We start from the raw sequence: 14680 nt of genomic DNA, 5'->3' as shown, positions 1-14680 counted from the left end.
ATATCCACTACCTGTATTATAGGTTTTGAAGCGAGAAAACACTATCCACACACTTGTGCCCGTTGTTGTCCGTAATTTTGATGTTATGAAAAATTAAAGCCCATAATAACCGAGAAAATAGCCCATTTTCTTCCAGGCCCAAAACAATAGAATGGTATAGTTCAATTTCTCCACATTCCAAAGCACGTTCTCTCTAGGGTTTTCACTGTTTATATAATTTTACCAGTTCCATTTTTTGTTCACAAAAGAAAAAGGACATAATAGGAAGAAAAAAAGATGTTGAGGGTTGCAGCTAGAAGGCTTTCTTCTTCTTCTTCTCAATGGAGGGCCCACCAATCTTCTGCATACGCTTTCCATTCTCAGAATCCTATCGATGATAACAGATCCAATTCTCCTTCTTCTATTCAACACTCGCTTTCCGTTTCACACTTTCGAGGTTTTGATTTTACCTTTTTTCCCTTCTTATTTATGTAATAATTCGATTCGTTTGTGGTTTTGACTTTGAGGTTAATATGGAAACGATTTCGTTTCTCGTTGTTTTGTTTTCATTTATTTTATTTGTTTTGTTTTCTGATTTTAATTTATTTGATGTGTTTTGTTTTCTGATTTGAAGTTATTTGATGTGTTTTTGTTTTCTGATTTTAACTTCTTTGATGTGTTTTGTTTTATGATTTTAATTTATTGACGTGTATGTCTCGCGTTTATAGGATAAGAATTTTTCTTGTTTAGGCTTTTGAATATGAATTTAAATCATTTTAATGTTTGAGTTATTGATGGCTGATTTACCAAAGTTGTAGATTTGTTATTGATAAGAATAACAATTTGGATTCAAAATTTTAGGTCTTTAAATCATATTTGTGTGTGGATTGGTTTATTTAGTCTTCTTTCACTTTGTATAGTTGATTTGAATCTTTTTTTGAGCTCAAGTATTTATTCAATGTGGCTAGTTTTGCATTATGAGAATTTTTTATTTGGTGTTAATAAAGATAGAAGATTGTGAGGTTTGCCTATTTTGCACTTTCACTTGTGAATTTCAATTCCTAGGCAAGAGGGAGTTGATTTTACTTTCATTTGCTATCAGTGTTTTTTGTTTTGAAGTACTTTTTTTCCTTTTTCTTCATTGATGAAATTTGGTTTTAAGATGATGAGCCTCGGCGCAACTCTAAGGTTGTTTGCCTTGTGACTGTGAGGTCAGTGAAACAGTCTCTTTGTTTGTGAGGGCAAGGTTGTGTACAAGGTGTTAAATAACTGTTTTGAAAACTTAGAAAACCTTGGCCGGTTTCGGACAGTTGTTGGCATTCGCGATAGATTATGATATTGTCTCGGTGACTCCCAAAACCTTGACATATTTAAAGGGTTGTGGTAGATGGCTATATATTTATGTGTTAGCTTTATTCTCTAATATATAGAGGTAGCCTCTCAACACCCCAATGGTGTAGGCACAATTGGTTGAACCTCGTTATCAAATTCTGTGTTATTCTCTCTTCTTTATTCTCTTTTACTATTTCATTGCTCACTTGTTCCCAACAATTTCGGTTTGAAGTATATAGTTTCAAATGTTGGCAAAAGAAAATGATGTTTTTCCTTACTATGAGAAAAATAGTCAACACTTTTAATATTATTCCATGTGGTGTCTAAGGAAACTAAAAAGAAATAAAGGATAACATGGCTGATAGAATTAACCATATTAAATAAAAATGAATATTCAATAAAAATCTCATTTTGAATGAGATGTGTGATGATATTTATGATTATTAGAATGTCTATAAGACTGTCAAGGAAGTGTAGGATACACTTAAGAAGAAATATGATATTAGGGAAGCCAATATTAAAAAATATGATGTGACACGCTACCTCAAGTATGAGATGACTCATGATAAGTCACTATTTCTTGAGGAAGACTATAAATACTGAATATTTTTCTCGGGGATCATATTTTTCATCGATCACCACCCTTCTAAATAGTTGAGTGTTTAATACATTTGGTACTTCATCTATGATTTTGATCATAATAAAGCACCCGTTATTGTTTCTCCTTAATCTAATATATTTTGCATCGAATGTTTCCACTATCATAGTCGTGTTCATAGGGAAAAGCAATGTCCTTATAAGACTCTTGCTATTGTAAAATGTAATAATACCTTTTGATAAGAGCAATACATATGATTGAACCAAAATCTTAAAGCATCAATTTTGGACTTTTACCACTTATCAACTATTTCACTCTTCTTCTTATATCTAATGTGGGACATCACACTTGAATAAACCCAACAATCTCCTCCTCAGCTAAATGGTGTTGCATAGAGGATGAACAAGACTCTTATAAAGAGAGTCTAATGTCTAAGACTGAATTGTGGACTTTTCAAAGGTTTTTGGATAGAGGCATTTAGTATGACATGTTATGTCATCAATATATCACCAGTTCCCCACGATCTTCTTTGGATGGTAAGATTGCAAAGGAAGTATGGACATGTAACCTAGTCAATTACAACAATTTGCGTATATTTGGTTGTCCAATGTATGTACATGTACATAATGATGAATGCTCTAAATTTGATCTCAAGTCAAAGTGGTGTAAATTCATTGGATATATCAAAGGTGTGAATGAGTTTAAGTTATGGGATCCAATTTCTAGAAAAGTGGTGTTGAGGATAGGTGCAGTGTTTGATGAAGATTTCATGTTGAAACAGTCAGTTTTGATAGAGGTTCCTAGGCCAAATGGAGACTTTGAGGTCAAATATAATTCTAATGAGAAATGAAGCAGTTCAAGTGAAGAAAGACAATGAACTATGCACTAAATAAGAGGGAACATAGTTGGAATCTTGAAAAAAAACCGCTATGAAAATTAATGTCTTAGGTTTAAATCCAAACTAAAAAAAGAGAAAAAAAATGTAAGCCGTCACTATAAGAGTTTTATGTATTATTAGTCTATATTTATCATAAAATTTTAATTATTATTGACTCATCAAAAAAGTAATACAAATGATTTCTGAATGATATATTGACTGTGTATAAATTTTTACAGTGACAATCTATAAAAATTACACTAAAAAAGTTGGGTGTAAATTTAGGTTTTGATTAGGGATGACAAAAAAACTCGACCCATAAAAATATCTTCAACGGGAACACGCAATATTAACTTATGAGTAGAACATGTTTTATGATACCCGCCATATGGATATATATAAAAATATAAATTTAGTTTTTAATTAATTTTTTAATATATGATCATAGTTTTTTATTATTTTAATATTATAGATCATATACTTCATTATTATTATTTTATAGTAAATTATAACTATTTGACTATCATCATAAATTTATCATATTATTGATGTAATAATTTATTTATATATTGATTATTAAAAATTATATAAATATATAATTAAAATTAACAATTTGTTTGATACCTATAAATATCCACTACCTGTATTATAGGTTTTGAAGCGAGAAAACACTATCCACACACTTGTGCCCGTTGTTGTCCGTAATTTTGATGTTATGAAAAATTAAAGCCCATAATAACCGAGAAAATAGCCCATTTTCTTCCAGGCCCAAAACAATAGAATGGTATAGTTCAATTTCTCCACATTCCAAAGCACGTTCTCTCTAGGGTTTTCACTGTTTATATAATTTTACCAGTTCCATTTTTTGTTCACAAAAGAAAAAGGACATAATAGGAAGAAAAAAAGATGTTGAGGGTTGCAGCTAGAAGGCTTTCTTCTTCTTCTTCTCAATGGAGGGCCCACCAATCTTCTGCATACGCTTTCCATTCTCAGAATCCTATCGATGATAACAGATCCAATTCTCCTTCTTCTATTCAACACTCGCTTTCCGTTTCACACTTTCGAGGTTTTGATTTTACCTTTTTTCCCTTCTTATTTATGTAATAATTCGATTCGTTTGTGGTTTTGACTTTGAGGTTAATATGGAAACGATTTCGTTTCTCGTTGTTTTGTTTTCATTTATTTTATTTGTTTTGTTTTCTGATTTTAATTTATTTGATGTGTTTTGTTTTCTGATTTGAAGTTATTTGATGTGTTTTTGTTTTCTGATTTTAACTTCTTTGATGTGTTTTGTTTTATGATTTTAATTTATTTGATGTGTTTTGTTTTATGATTTTAATTTATTGACGTGTATGTCTCGCGTTTATAGGATAAGAATTTTTCTTGTTTAGGCTTTTGAATATGAATTTAAATCATTTTAATGTTTGAGTTATTGATGGCTGATTTACCAAAGTTGTAGATTTGTTATTGATAAGAATAACAATTTGGATTCAAAATTTTAGGTCTTTAAATCATATTTGTGTGTGGATTGGTTTATTTAGTCTTCTTTCACTTTGTATAGTTGATTTGAATCTTTTTTTGAGCTCAAGTATTTATTCAATGTGGCTAGTTTTGCATTATGAGAATTTTTTATTTGGTGTTAATAAAGATAGAAGATTGTGAGGTTTGCCTATTTTGCACTTTCACTTGTGAATTTCAATTCCTAGGCAAGAGGGAGTTGATTTTACTTTCATTTGCTATCAGTGTTTTTTGTTTTGAAGTACTTTTTTTCCTTTTTCTTCATTGATGAAATTTGGTTTTAAGATGATGAGCCTCGGCGCAACTCTAAGGTTGTTTGCCTTGTGACTGTGAGGTCAGTGAAACAGTCTCTTTGTTTGTGAGGGCAAGGTTGTGTACAAGGTGTTAAATAACTGTTTTGAAAACTTAGAAAACCTTGGCCGGTTTCGGACAGTTGTTGGCATTCGCGATAGATTATGATATTGTCTCGGTGACTCCCAAAACCTTGACATATTGGTGTATGTAGTGGTCGTGGACCTGATTTAAAACCTTGGTTGTGTATTCCTATCCTTTCCCGACCTTACTAGGTGAGAGCTTTGTGCACTGACTATCCTTCTGATGAAAAGTGGTTATAAGCCATATGACTCCTACCACTTTCCAATAGTTTTCATCTTGTACTGAATAGTTTGAAAGAACTAAGCAGACCTTGTTGCTGCTGCAGTTTTGTACTTTGTGGTTGATTATGCTGTGTCTAGCTGCTTCTATGAAAGTTTAGCTGTTTGTCATTTTATTTTTTCAAAGCATAAAAAACTTGAAGGGCACTTGGACGATGAAAAAATATTCAATTTTCTTTAAACGGTGACTTTTTTAGACTTTTTTTATGTAAAAAATTGAATGTAGAATAATAAGTAAATAATGTTGGTGAATGTAAAAACTGAGTTTATCAGGAGTAGCTGAATGTGAAACCATGAAAGTGGTCAGCTGTTGCCTAATTTGTTGTCGTAAATTTCTTCCTATCTTTTCAATTGATAATGTAAGCACAGCAATAGGCTTTTAGATTTGTGTGGATTTTGATGTTTTATCCTCTTCTACTTTTTTGTATTATGCTCCTCTCATAAAATTCTTCATTTATTATTAAGAAAAGTGACAGTGAATGAAGTTTTGAATAACAATTTTTTCAATACAGGATCTGAATAACAAATTTATTTCTCTTTTTTTTGGATGTTTAAAATCCTCAAGAATTGGTGAAACTTTGAAGTGAATCAGAGTTGGTGTCCAATGATCATTTCAAATTCCCTTGTTTTCCTATTCTTCTTTCATAAAACTCCGAAAGCAGCGGAAGGTTTACCTATAAAAAATTTCTTCCCTTCTCTTCCTTTTTCTTCAAGAAAATGTCCTTAGCGGTGATAAATAAAAGGTGCCTAAGTGTGCCATTCTACTTTTTATATTAGCAAAAACATAATTGAACATGTAAAAGCAGTTACTACTTACTACCCAACTGTTTTGCATTCATTTTCATGTGACACTACTACCTGGTGAAGCTAGTTGCTATCTCTAAACTTTTTAAATGGATTCAAATCATGAATATTGTTTTTTCTTTGATAATAGTAGTAATAGAGGTAGCTTTATTTTTAAAAAAAACTATAAATAATTAGTAAGTTATGTGAGGGTGAGCCTTTATGTAATGGCAAGGTTGTGACCTGGAGAGTTCACATGATCACATCCTGGAAACACATTGCAGGGTAAGGCTTTGTACATGTGATGTACCCTCTCCAGACCCCACTAGATGGGAGCCTCATGCACTGGGCAATCCTTTTTAGTTAGTAAGCTATGTTTTATCGAAAACGGAAAGGCTATAAAGTTTTGGTCATGTGGATTTTGATGTTACAAACATGGTAAGTAACCTGGAGGTTCCAACTACCATATGAAACACTACGATTTTTTACTTCAATCAATGGATGCTGTGATTTTAAACTGGTTGTGAATCCAGTTGTTTTCTTCCTCTCCTGTCTTATTCCCTTTTATTAATTTATTTATTTGAAGGAAGGCTAACTGTATTTTGGCAGGGCTTAATATTAAGAGTCGTTGACACAATTCAATGTCTATTATATTTCTCTTTTGGGTAAAAGTGTCTGTTTTTGCTACTATTATAATTTACATCTCCTGTGTTAATTGATAAAATATTCAGCAACAAATGAGAATTGGTTTTTAATTGTGCATGTGCCTAGTTTTTGGGTTCTTCACTTAGGTTGATGCTTGCTTTTCTCCATTAGTTGATTTATTATTTTTGCATCCAACTAAAGAGACTCTAGTAACAGATGTCATTTGATTTGATTTTTTTTAGGTTTTGCTAGTGAATCACTGATCCATACCAAAGAAAACAGCATCATTCCTGACATTCCAGCCACTATTGCTGCTATTAAAAACCCATCTTCTAAGATTGTTTATGATGAGCACAACCATGAGCGATTTCCTCCAGGTGACCCAAGCAAGAGGGCATTTGCCTACTTTGTCCTAACCGGTGGTAGGTTTGTTTATGCCTCTCTGGTCCGTCTCCTTGTACTCAAGTTTGTGCTCAGCATGTCTGCCAGTAAGGATGTTCTTGCTATGGCCTCACTTGAGGTTGATCTCTCCAGTATTGAGCCAGGCTCTACTGTGACTGTTAAGTGGCGTGGAAAGCCTGTATTCATCAGGCGCCGAACAGAGGATGATATTAGCGTGGCAAACAGTGTTGATGTCGGGTCTCTCCGTGATCCTCAACCAGATTCAGATAGAGTGAAGAACCCAGAATGGCTCATAGTGGTTGGGGTTTGCACACATTTGGGTTGCATTCCATTGCCAAATGCTGGTGACTTTGGTGGGTGGTTTTGCCCATGCCATGGTTCACATTATGATGTTTCTGGAAGAATTAGGAAGGGACCAGCACCATACAACTTGGAGGTTCCCACTTATTCCTTCTTGGAAGAAAACAAGTTGCTGATTGGTTGATAATCATGATCATTTGGGAAGAGTTTACTTTTTGTTTTTGTTCAATTTATTGGATAATGTTGAAATGTGCCATTTGCACATCTACACTTGAGTCTTTATTGGGTATGTTTAGCAAGTTGCTTAAGTAACTTGGAAGTGTTAATCTTCACTGTTTGGCCAGACACATCAATAACAGCCTGGCTTTTGCTGAGCGTATAGCTGACAATGTCAGGAATTTTGAATTTTGCATCATGTATACCATTTTTTATATTTGCTTAGCCAATAAGAATATTGGAGCAGTTGAATTAATCCAACCAAAATTTGGTTTTAGTGGCATGTGCTTGTTTCCCATTATGCAAAACCCGGGTTGGAATCTTGAATTGATGCAAGTGTTACAAACTTTTTCCCCTAAATAGTTATATCATCTGCCACATGTATTATGAAGGTTAACATTTTCATTCACTGATCTTGGGAGATGTTCTTTAAGTGTAGTTTAAATTGTTTGTCTTATGTAATGCCCCGAACATATTTGGACTGTTTAATGTGTTATGTAATGCTCCAGTAAATCATTGAGTGTTGACTCTTAGAATGATTAATATATGCTGTGGATGTATTCTTTTTGTATGAGTGGATGGAATGATGTGGTAGATGTTGAGGTTGAACCGAGCCAGTGTTGGCCATGGATTGACCAGGGCGTGAAAACACTGAGGCAAGCAATGTGCACAACTAAGTTTTGATGAAGATAACTCAACCATAAGACACAACACACACATGCAAACATATAAAGATTCAAAGAACCTTGTAATCACTATTAGTGTTGTACCTTTTATTTTTGGGTAGAGTCACATGTAACTAGATTCTCATGTCAAATATCAGCATGTGGGATGGACATTTGTGAGTTAATGGATTATGACATCATGATATCAATTACTGGTTTCTAATTGTTGTGAAACAGTGTTTTGGTCCAAATAATGGATTATTCTGACACCTTAATCAATCATGAATCACAAACAAATGATAATTGATTATGGCCACACCTTAATCCATTAACTTGTGTTTTAAGAGAATCAAATCATAATTTCAAGTTCTAAAAGATTAAGAGATAAACTCAAAAACCAAAAGAAACTCTAAACTTGTAAAATCTTACTTTTTCTATACGATGATACTACTCAACACATCCCTAACTAATTAAGAGACCAAAATGTGTCTACCTAGTATCGAGTAAAGACATAGAGTTCAATTAATATTATAAACGTGTGCCTGATATTAAATAAGGATTGACATTCTTGTATCTGTCAATAGTTTGCATCGAGATCAAATTAAAGACTTGAGAATTATAGGGGTTAGAAGAGTTAGAGAGTCAACTATTTATCTGATATTGTAGAATAGACAATGTTAAGTCCAATGAAATGCATAGCAACTTATATCAAATGATTGTAGAAAACTATTTTGTTACATCATATGAATAACTCAACCCTTCATGGGTTATATATGCAAAAAGCCTGACATAATATTTGATCATGTGATACAACAATTAAAGAGTAAAAAGAATATTAATCAACTTTCCACTTTTATGTTATTAATAATCTTAATTATTTATTAATGATCCTAGGGAAAATGTTTTTCCTACATCCTAAAATAGAGTGTAAGATACTAAAGAAGAGAAATATAAGAGAAAATAATTGATATTGACATGGGCAAAGACAAACAATACCAAAAACATTGAGGCATAGAAGGTGGTGCATTGTGTTGAAGAATGGAGCGATTCTATCCGTCATAACTATGTCGTGACCCACGGCCTCGGTGTGTTGACTACTCGAACATGACACGAGTCGTGTACTCATGCACGACATGATCGTTGCCAGTCAATTTTCATAATTTTCTGAATTATTGTAATTTCCCTTTTTAAATGAGTGGTTTTAGAAGTTTTTATCATGAGCCGCGTTAATTTGTTGAGTGTGTATTTTTTCCACTGTCTTTTTATTGTCCAAATGCACTTAGTAGAGGACAAAATATTTATGATTGCATTACTTGTGATATCATAATAGAGGTTGTTCTCTTCTATACACTCAAGTACCCTTTAAATGTACTTCAATTCTATGAATTAAATCAACCTCCATCTTATTTAGAAGCTTGTTTAGTGCATATTCTAAGGAATGCTCTCATTAGTTCTTAGTTGAATCACTTAGGGACTTGTTGGGCTAAACTCATTATGATACCCGATCACGAGTTTATGATCCATCTTTGCGTGTGATTCCATTCACCTTATATCAATTCATTTTCTTATCTTTCTCCATTTTAATCTTCAACCTTTATCATAAGTTTTTTGCACTTTTTAATTTTTTTTACACACTTAAAAGTTTGTAAACTTGTTAAGTTAATTAGTTTCTTCCCCAATGATGATCGTTTTCAAAGATTGTGTGAAGGAAACTCACATTATTAATAGAAGTGATTGATGATATGACGTGAAAGAGTGAGAGGGTAAAAAGTAAAATGAAGTGCAAATGGTGGGATAAGAAAAAATAGTGTAGGAATATAAAAGTTCTATAAAATAATTCAATAATTATATTTACTATCCCACATCCTTTTAAATCACATCTTTCATTTTTTTTTTTGTTCTTTCTTCTCGTTACACCTTTTGACTGCCTTAAAAAGTGTATGAGAAACATTATCCATGTTGCTAAATTCGATGACTTTCATTTTAGCTACTTCAACATATATAAACCATTTTTTTGGTTTCCCACATTTTTCCTCATATTAGAGGCAATCCTGTCCGAGCCGAGAACATCTACATGTACGTGGGACTAATTCTTCCGATGAGCATTTTTTCATGTACCACTTGAACCAACGTCCGTTGGTATATATAAACCATTTGATAAAGATCAAACTACGTTGAAGGAAAATCAAATTAAAAACACGATTTGAAACGTAAGTTATTCGACCTTTCATTAAACATCTTAAATTTTGTGAAGTTACCCAAATAAAACTCATTGAATTAAAACCCCTCAAGAAGGTCATATTTGGTAGCCAATATCGTGTGTTATATAGAAATTAGATTGAAAAACGAGAAATTCCTAAATTATAATGTTACAACTTTTCTATCATACGAATTTTTGGATACCCATAAATTTATTCGGATTTTGTATTCCAATAACTGCATTCTATTTGAACGCTAGTTTTTTTATATGACTAGATCAAATTGGACAATTGATCCATGATTATTTATACTCTCAAACAGTGTTGTTGGAACCGGACCGGACGGTCCGACCGGTCTGACCGCTGACCGGACTTGAAAACGGCTCTGGTTTGCCGTCTTAACCGAATGAGAGTTGGACCGCTTTGAACCGGAAAAAAAATCCGGTCCGACCATGTTAAACCCGGTTAAACCGGATTAACCCGGGAAGTAAACTGGACGGCTCACTTAAAAATAAAAAAAATGGGACGATGTTCTAATATTTTGTTTTACTACGGTCCAGAAAAAGATAAAAACGTATTATTTCAATATATTATACATAATTATTAATTATATAAAGTTTTACATTTATATATAACTATATATTTATAAATAAAAATTATTAATTATGTACAAAATCACCCGGTCAGACCGGACGGTTTAACCGTTTAAACCGGTTAAACCTAATACGGGACCTCTGCCGATTTGACGTCCGGCTCGGGTTTCACAACACTGCTCTCAAAGTCTCCATTCTTCGATCATAAAAAAAACAAATAGGTTATAGTCTTTTGTTAATGTGATTGTTCTATTTTTAGTCCCTAGAAAAAATAATTTGTTTTAGTCCTTATTATGACTATTTTATTATTGATAGAATTTAGAAGAAGTTATTATGTGAAGAAGAAAAGAGAAACATTGAAAAAGAGAGGAAGTGGAATCTTGAGAGAAGGAAAAAGAAAACTGAGAGAGATAGAAGAGAGAAGGAATCTGAAATTCTTATTACAAATGAACGTGAAGGTGGAAATAGGTCAGACCGTCTATTAAGGGTATATTACTTGACCTATAAGAGGCTAGGTCATGTTAGACTTTTTTATGAACAAGTTAGACTCAAGCTTTCTAAAAAGACTATTTAGGTTAACAGACCAGACTTTAGGGCACCTAAAAAACTTATTAAGCCTAAAATACTGATATATTTAATTATATTATATAAGAATATTAAAATTATATTATTTTAATATAAATAATATTATTATATATGTAATAATATTATAAAAATGTATACAAAAATATAATTTAATTATTAGAATTAGATCAATTTAAAAAAAAAAGTTTTATAATAAGCTCATTTAAATATAGACATGATAGCCTATTTCATGAACATGTAGTATAATATGTCTTTAAATATGCTAACAGATAAATAAGCTAACAGACCAGATTAAATTTTTAAACATGTCAAACCAAACTTTTAAATATGTCAGGTATATGCTTTGAAATTTTTTAAACAGGCTAACATGTCAAACCCAGACTTTTATATGTTATATAGATCAAGTATGTTTAAGGCAAAGTCTGAACTAACATGTTTTCACCCTTAATCCTACTTATCTATATTTATACGAGCAGTAATATACAATCACAATGTTTATAATAGAAATAAGGGTTAGGTACATTAATGTATCTAACTAAAATAAATGCTTAGATACATCAAGTATAAACTCATCCACACTGATAATTAATATTTTTGTGTCTTCATCGTTATGCAAAATTTGTTAGTGTTGGTGAGATATCACTACGACTTCATACAAGATGAGATATTAGAACTTAACATGTTTTTGCTTAGTGCGAAGAAGAAAATCAAACTAAACTATGATTCAATAATTTAAAACGTAATTATGTTTATATATGGACTATTTAAAATCATCATGTGATATAGGGATTCAAAATAGATTTAAACTTAGACAACCAAGATTTGGTAAAATTCTATACAACCTCTTAATGTCAATATATAGTACAAGATCAAAGAATAATCTTTGATTAGGAATGAATAAGACTCGACTACCTGCTCACCTGATATAACCTAATTATGATAAGATTTAAATATGGTTGAGTCTAGGTTCATGTTTAAAAATTAGATTCAGTCAATATTTAGGACCGGGTGGTAACAAACATGCCCCTGCCCAACCCGTCTTATAATTACACTCACTCATCATATTTGTATATGTCTCTATTCAATTGTTTATCGAGTAATGACATATTTTTTGTCGAACGTATAATTGATTCTCTAATTTTTTTCAGCATATATACATGATTAACAATATATATACATATACCATTTTATATGTCAAATTACATATTCATAATAACAAGTAATATTGAAAAGACTTTATGTAAAATGAGTATGTATTATATTTAATTGAGTCTAGGGACGGACCGAGTCCGGTTTAAATGCTAAACCGATCAATATTTAGGGTCGGTTTAACTTCAAGTCTAAGTTGAGATTAAAAAAAAAATGATTCAACCAACATTCAGGATCGGGTAAGGAACCGGCCTTCTCAGCATGTCCATGACGCCTAACTTTGATCTCTAATAGGGACTCTTGCTGAAAAGAATGATTACTTACCCAGAAAGTGATCAACTTTATACATGGTACGAAATATCCTTGAATGAAAGAAGAAAATCACATGTTTCAATCTTAAAAAGTTAAAAAGAAAAAAAAAAACTTCAAAGTAAATAAAAATAATCTCAGGTAAAAGTTATTAAAGAACTAGGGCAATGAGGGCATTTGGGCCAACCCAATAACCCTCTTATAAGTATTTGTTTCTTCTTATACATTCTTATTTGTTGCTGCAAAACTTATAGTTAGGGTAGAGCTTCTCTGAAACTGCTACAGAATTTGCTTCAAACATGGTGAGTAATACTGATACATATCCCATAATTCTTGTTCAGATCTGAAATTCATCCTCTAATAATTTGTGTTGTGTTTTCAATTTTCTATCTGCATATGTATTATTACCACATTGTGCCCTTTTTAATGCTAGAAAAAAACTGGTAATAAGTTATTTGTAAAATTGCTTTTTGGGTTCTTTCTTGGAAGATAGATGAATAAAAATTATAATTTTTTATTTTCTGTGTTTGGGTGTATTTTAGATTTTCATTTTTCTTGGTATTTTATCAATCTGTGTGAAATTTTTGTGGACAAAATGTAGTAATGGGATTTCAATTATTATTATGTTGTGGCCTATGATTTTTTTGAATGACAAAGTTTCTGTACTTGTTTGATGAATAGGTTCTTCAGAATGATATTGATCTGCTAAATCCCCCAGTTGAGTTGGAGAAGAGAAAGCACAAGCTCAAACGTCTTGTTCAGACCCCGAATTCTTTCTTCATGGTATTTATATACCCTATTTATATTGTTGTTTTGATTTTAAATATAAATTTTCTTTAGTACATGGTTTGTAGTTAATGTGTTTTTAGTATTTTGATCTTTTTGGAGTTTTGATTATTTGTTTATTATGCAATTTGTCCCTTCCTAAGCTGCTCTTTTTTTATTTCAGGATGTTAAATGCCAAGGTTGCTTCAACATGTAAGTGAGATCCATTTGTTTCTTTTTTTTTTTGTTCTTGTAAAAAACAAGAGGTAACCTTGACACAACGTGATGGTTGTCTCTTAGGATCTGTCTGCGTGTTGAGTTTTTGGAGGGGAAGAAAGACAAATGGAAATCTTTAGAGTCATCTGACAAGTGTATTTCATAACTCTCGAATCTTTCATTCCCCCAGTTACCCTCCGAAAACCAACTCTTTAGGCTACCCTTATATTGTTTTAATAATTTAATAGCTTTTAGGAATTAAAGGGATGTGCTTTTGATTATGTTTAACTTGGATGCAGAACCACTGTCTTCAGCCACTCTCAAACAGTGGTGGTATGCGGCAACTGCCAGACTGTCTTATGCCAACCAACAGGCGGAAAGGCAAGGCTAACCGAGGGCTGCTCATTTAGGAGGAAGGGAGACTAAATGGTGCCATAGCCTTTATTTCTCGAAACATGATTGGAGAGTTTCAGTTTCAGTTTAAGATGTAATCGATTTTAGTTTTGATATATTTTGCTAAATTGTAACACTGTCTCCCTATCTAATCCAAGACATGATAAAGATATCACCTGATCTTGGATTTTTCTTTACTGCAGTGAAAAATGGTTTTGTTGGATATTGATTTTGTAGTACATGTTTTTGAGAGTGCACCTTCATTTGTTTGTTTATATGATGTTCCTATCGAAAACGCCATGTAGTTCCTTGATCTGTATATTCTAGCTATTATCATGGAGGATAGCATTTATAAGTGAAATTGCTAGAATGTAGTAGGTTGTCTTCTTTCTCTATGTATTGTCCTTGTTCTTTTTCTGCAACCGTTGTATATCTGCTTGTTACTGTGCATCTGTGCTTATGGACTGGGTGTGTTATACTAGAGGTTTTTTTCTTCATGGTATG

General features: G+C 32.2%; 2 protein-coding genes across 3 annotated transcripts; both read left to right on the top strand.

Moving 5' to 3' along the window:
- LOC109347484 (cytochrome b-c1 complex subunit Rieske-4, mitochondrial-like) lies at nt 211-7580 on the top strand. Of its 2 annotated transcripts, none has more exons than XM_019587361.1 (2): nt 211-436; nt 6628-7580. In XM_019587361.1, the coding sequence occupies exons 1-2, from the start codon at nt 277-279 to the stop codon at nt 7269-7271; spliced, it is 804 nt and encodes a 267-aa protein (XP_019442906.1). In that variant the 5' UTR covers nt 211-276; the 3' UTR covers nt 7272-7580. The 2 variants fall into 2 exon arrangements, with proteins under 2 accessions (XP_019442906.1, XP_019442905.1); XM_019587360.1 differs by lacking the exon at nt 211-436 and adding an exon at nt 3631-3852.
- On the top strand, nt 12980-14449 carry LOC109347485 (40S ribosomal protein S27-2). Its single transcript, XM_019587362.1, has 4 exons — nt 12980-13104; nt 13484-13585; nt 13752-13780; nt 14083-14449. The coding sequence occupies exons 1-4, from the start codon at nt 13102-13104 to the stop codon at nt 14207-14209; spliced, it is 261 nt and encodes an 86-aa protein (XP_019442907.1). The 5' UTR covers nt 12980-13101; the 3' UTR covers nt 14210-14449.

This window comes from Lupinus angustifolius, chromosome LG05 (genome assembly GCF_001865875.1).
Source record: "Lupinus angustifolius cultivar Tanjil chromosome LG05, LupAngTanjil_v1.0, whole genome shotgun sequence".
Lineage (NCBI taxonomy): Eukaryota > Viridiplantae > Streptophyta > Magnoliopsida > Fabales > Fabaceae > Lupinus > Lupinus angustifolius.
The sequence above is the reverse complement of the archived record's forward strand: the minus strand, read 5'-3'. Positions and strand labels throughout refer to the sequence as shown.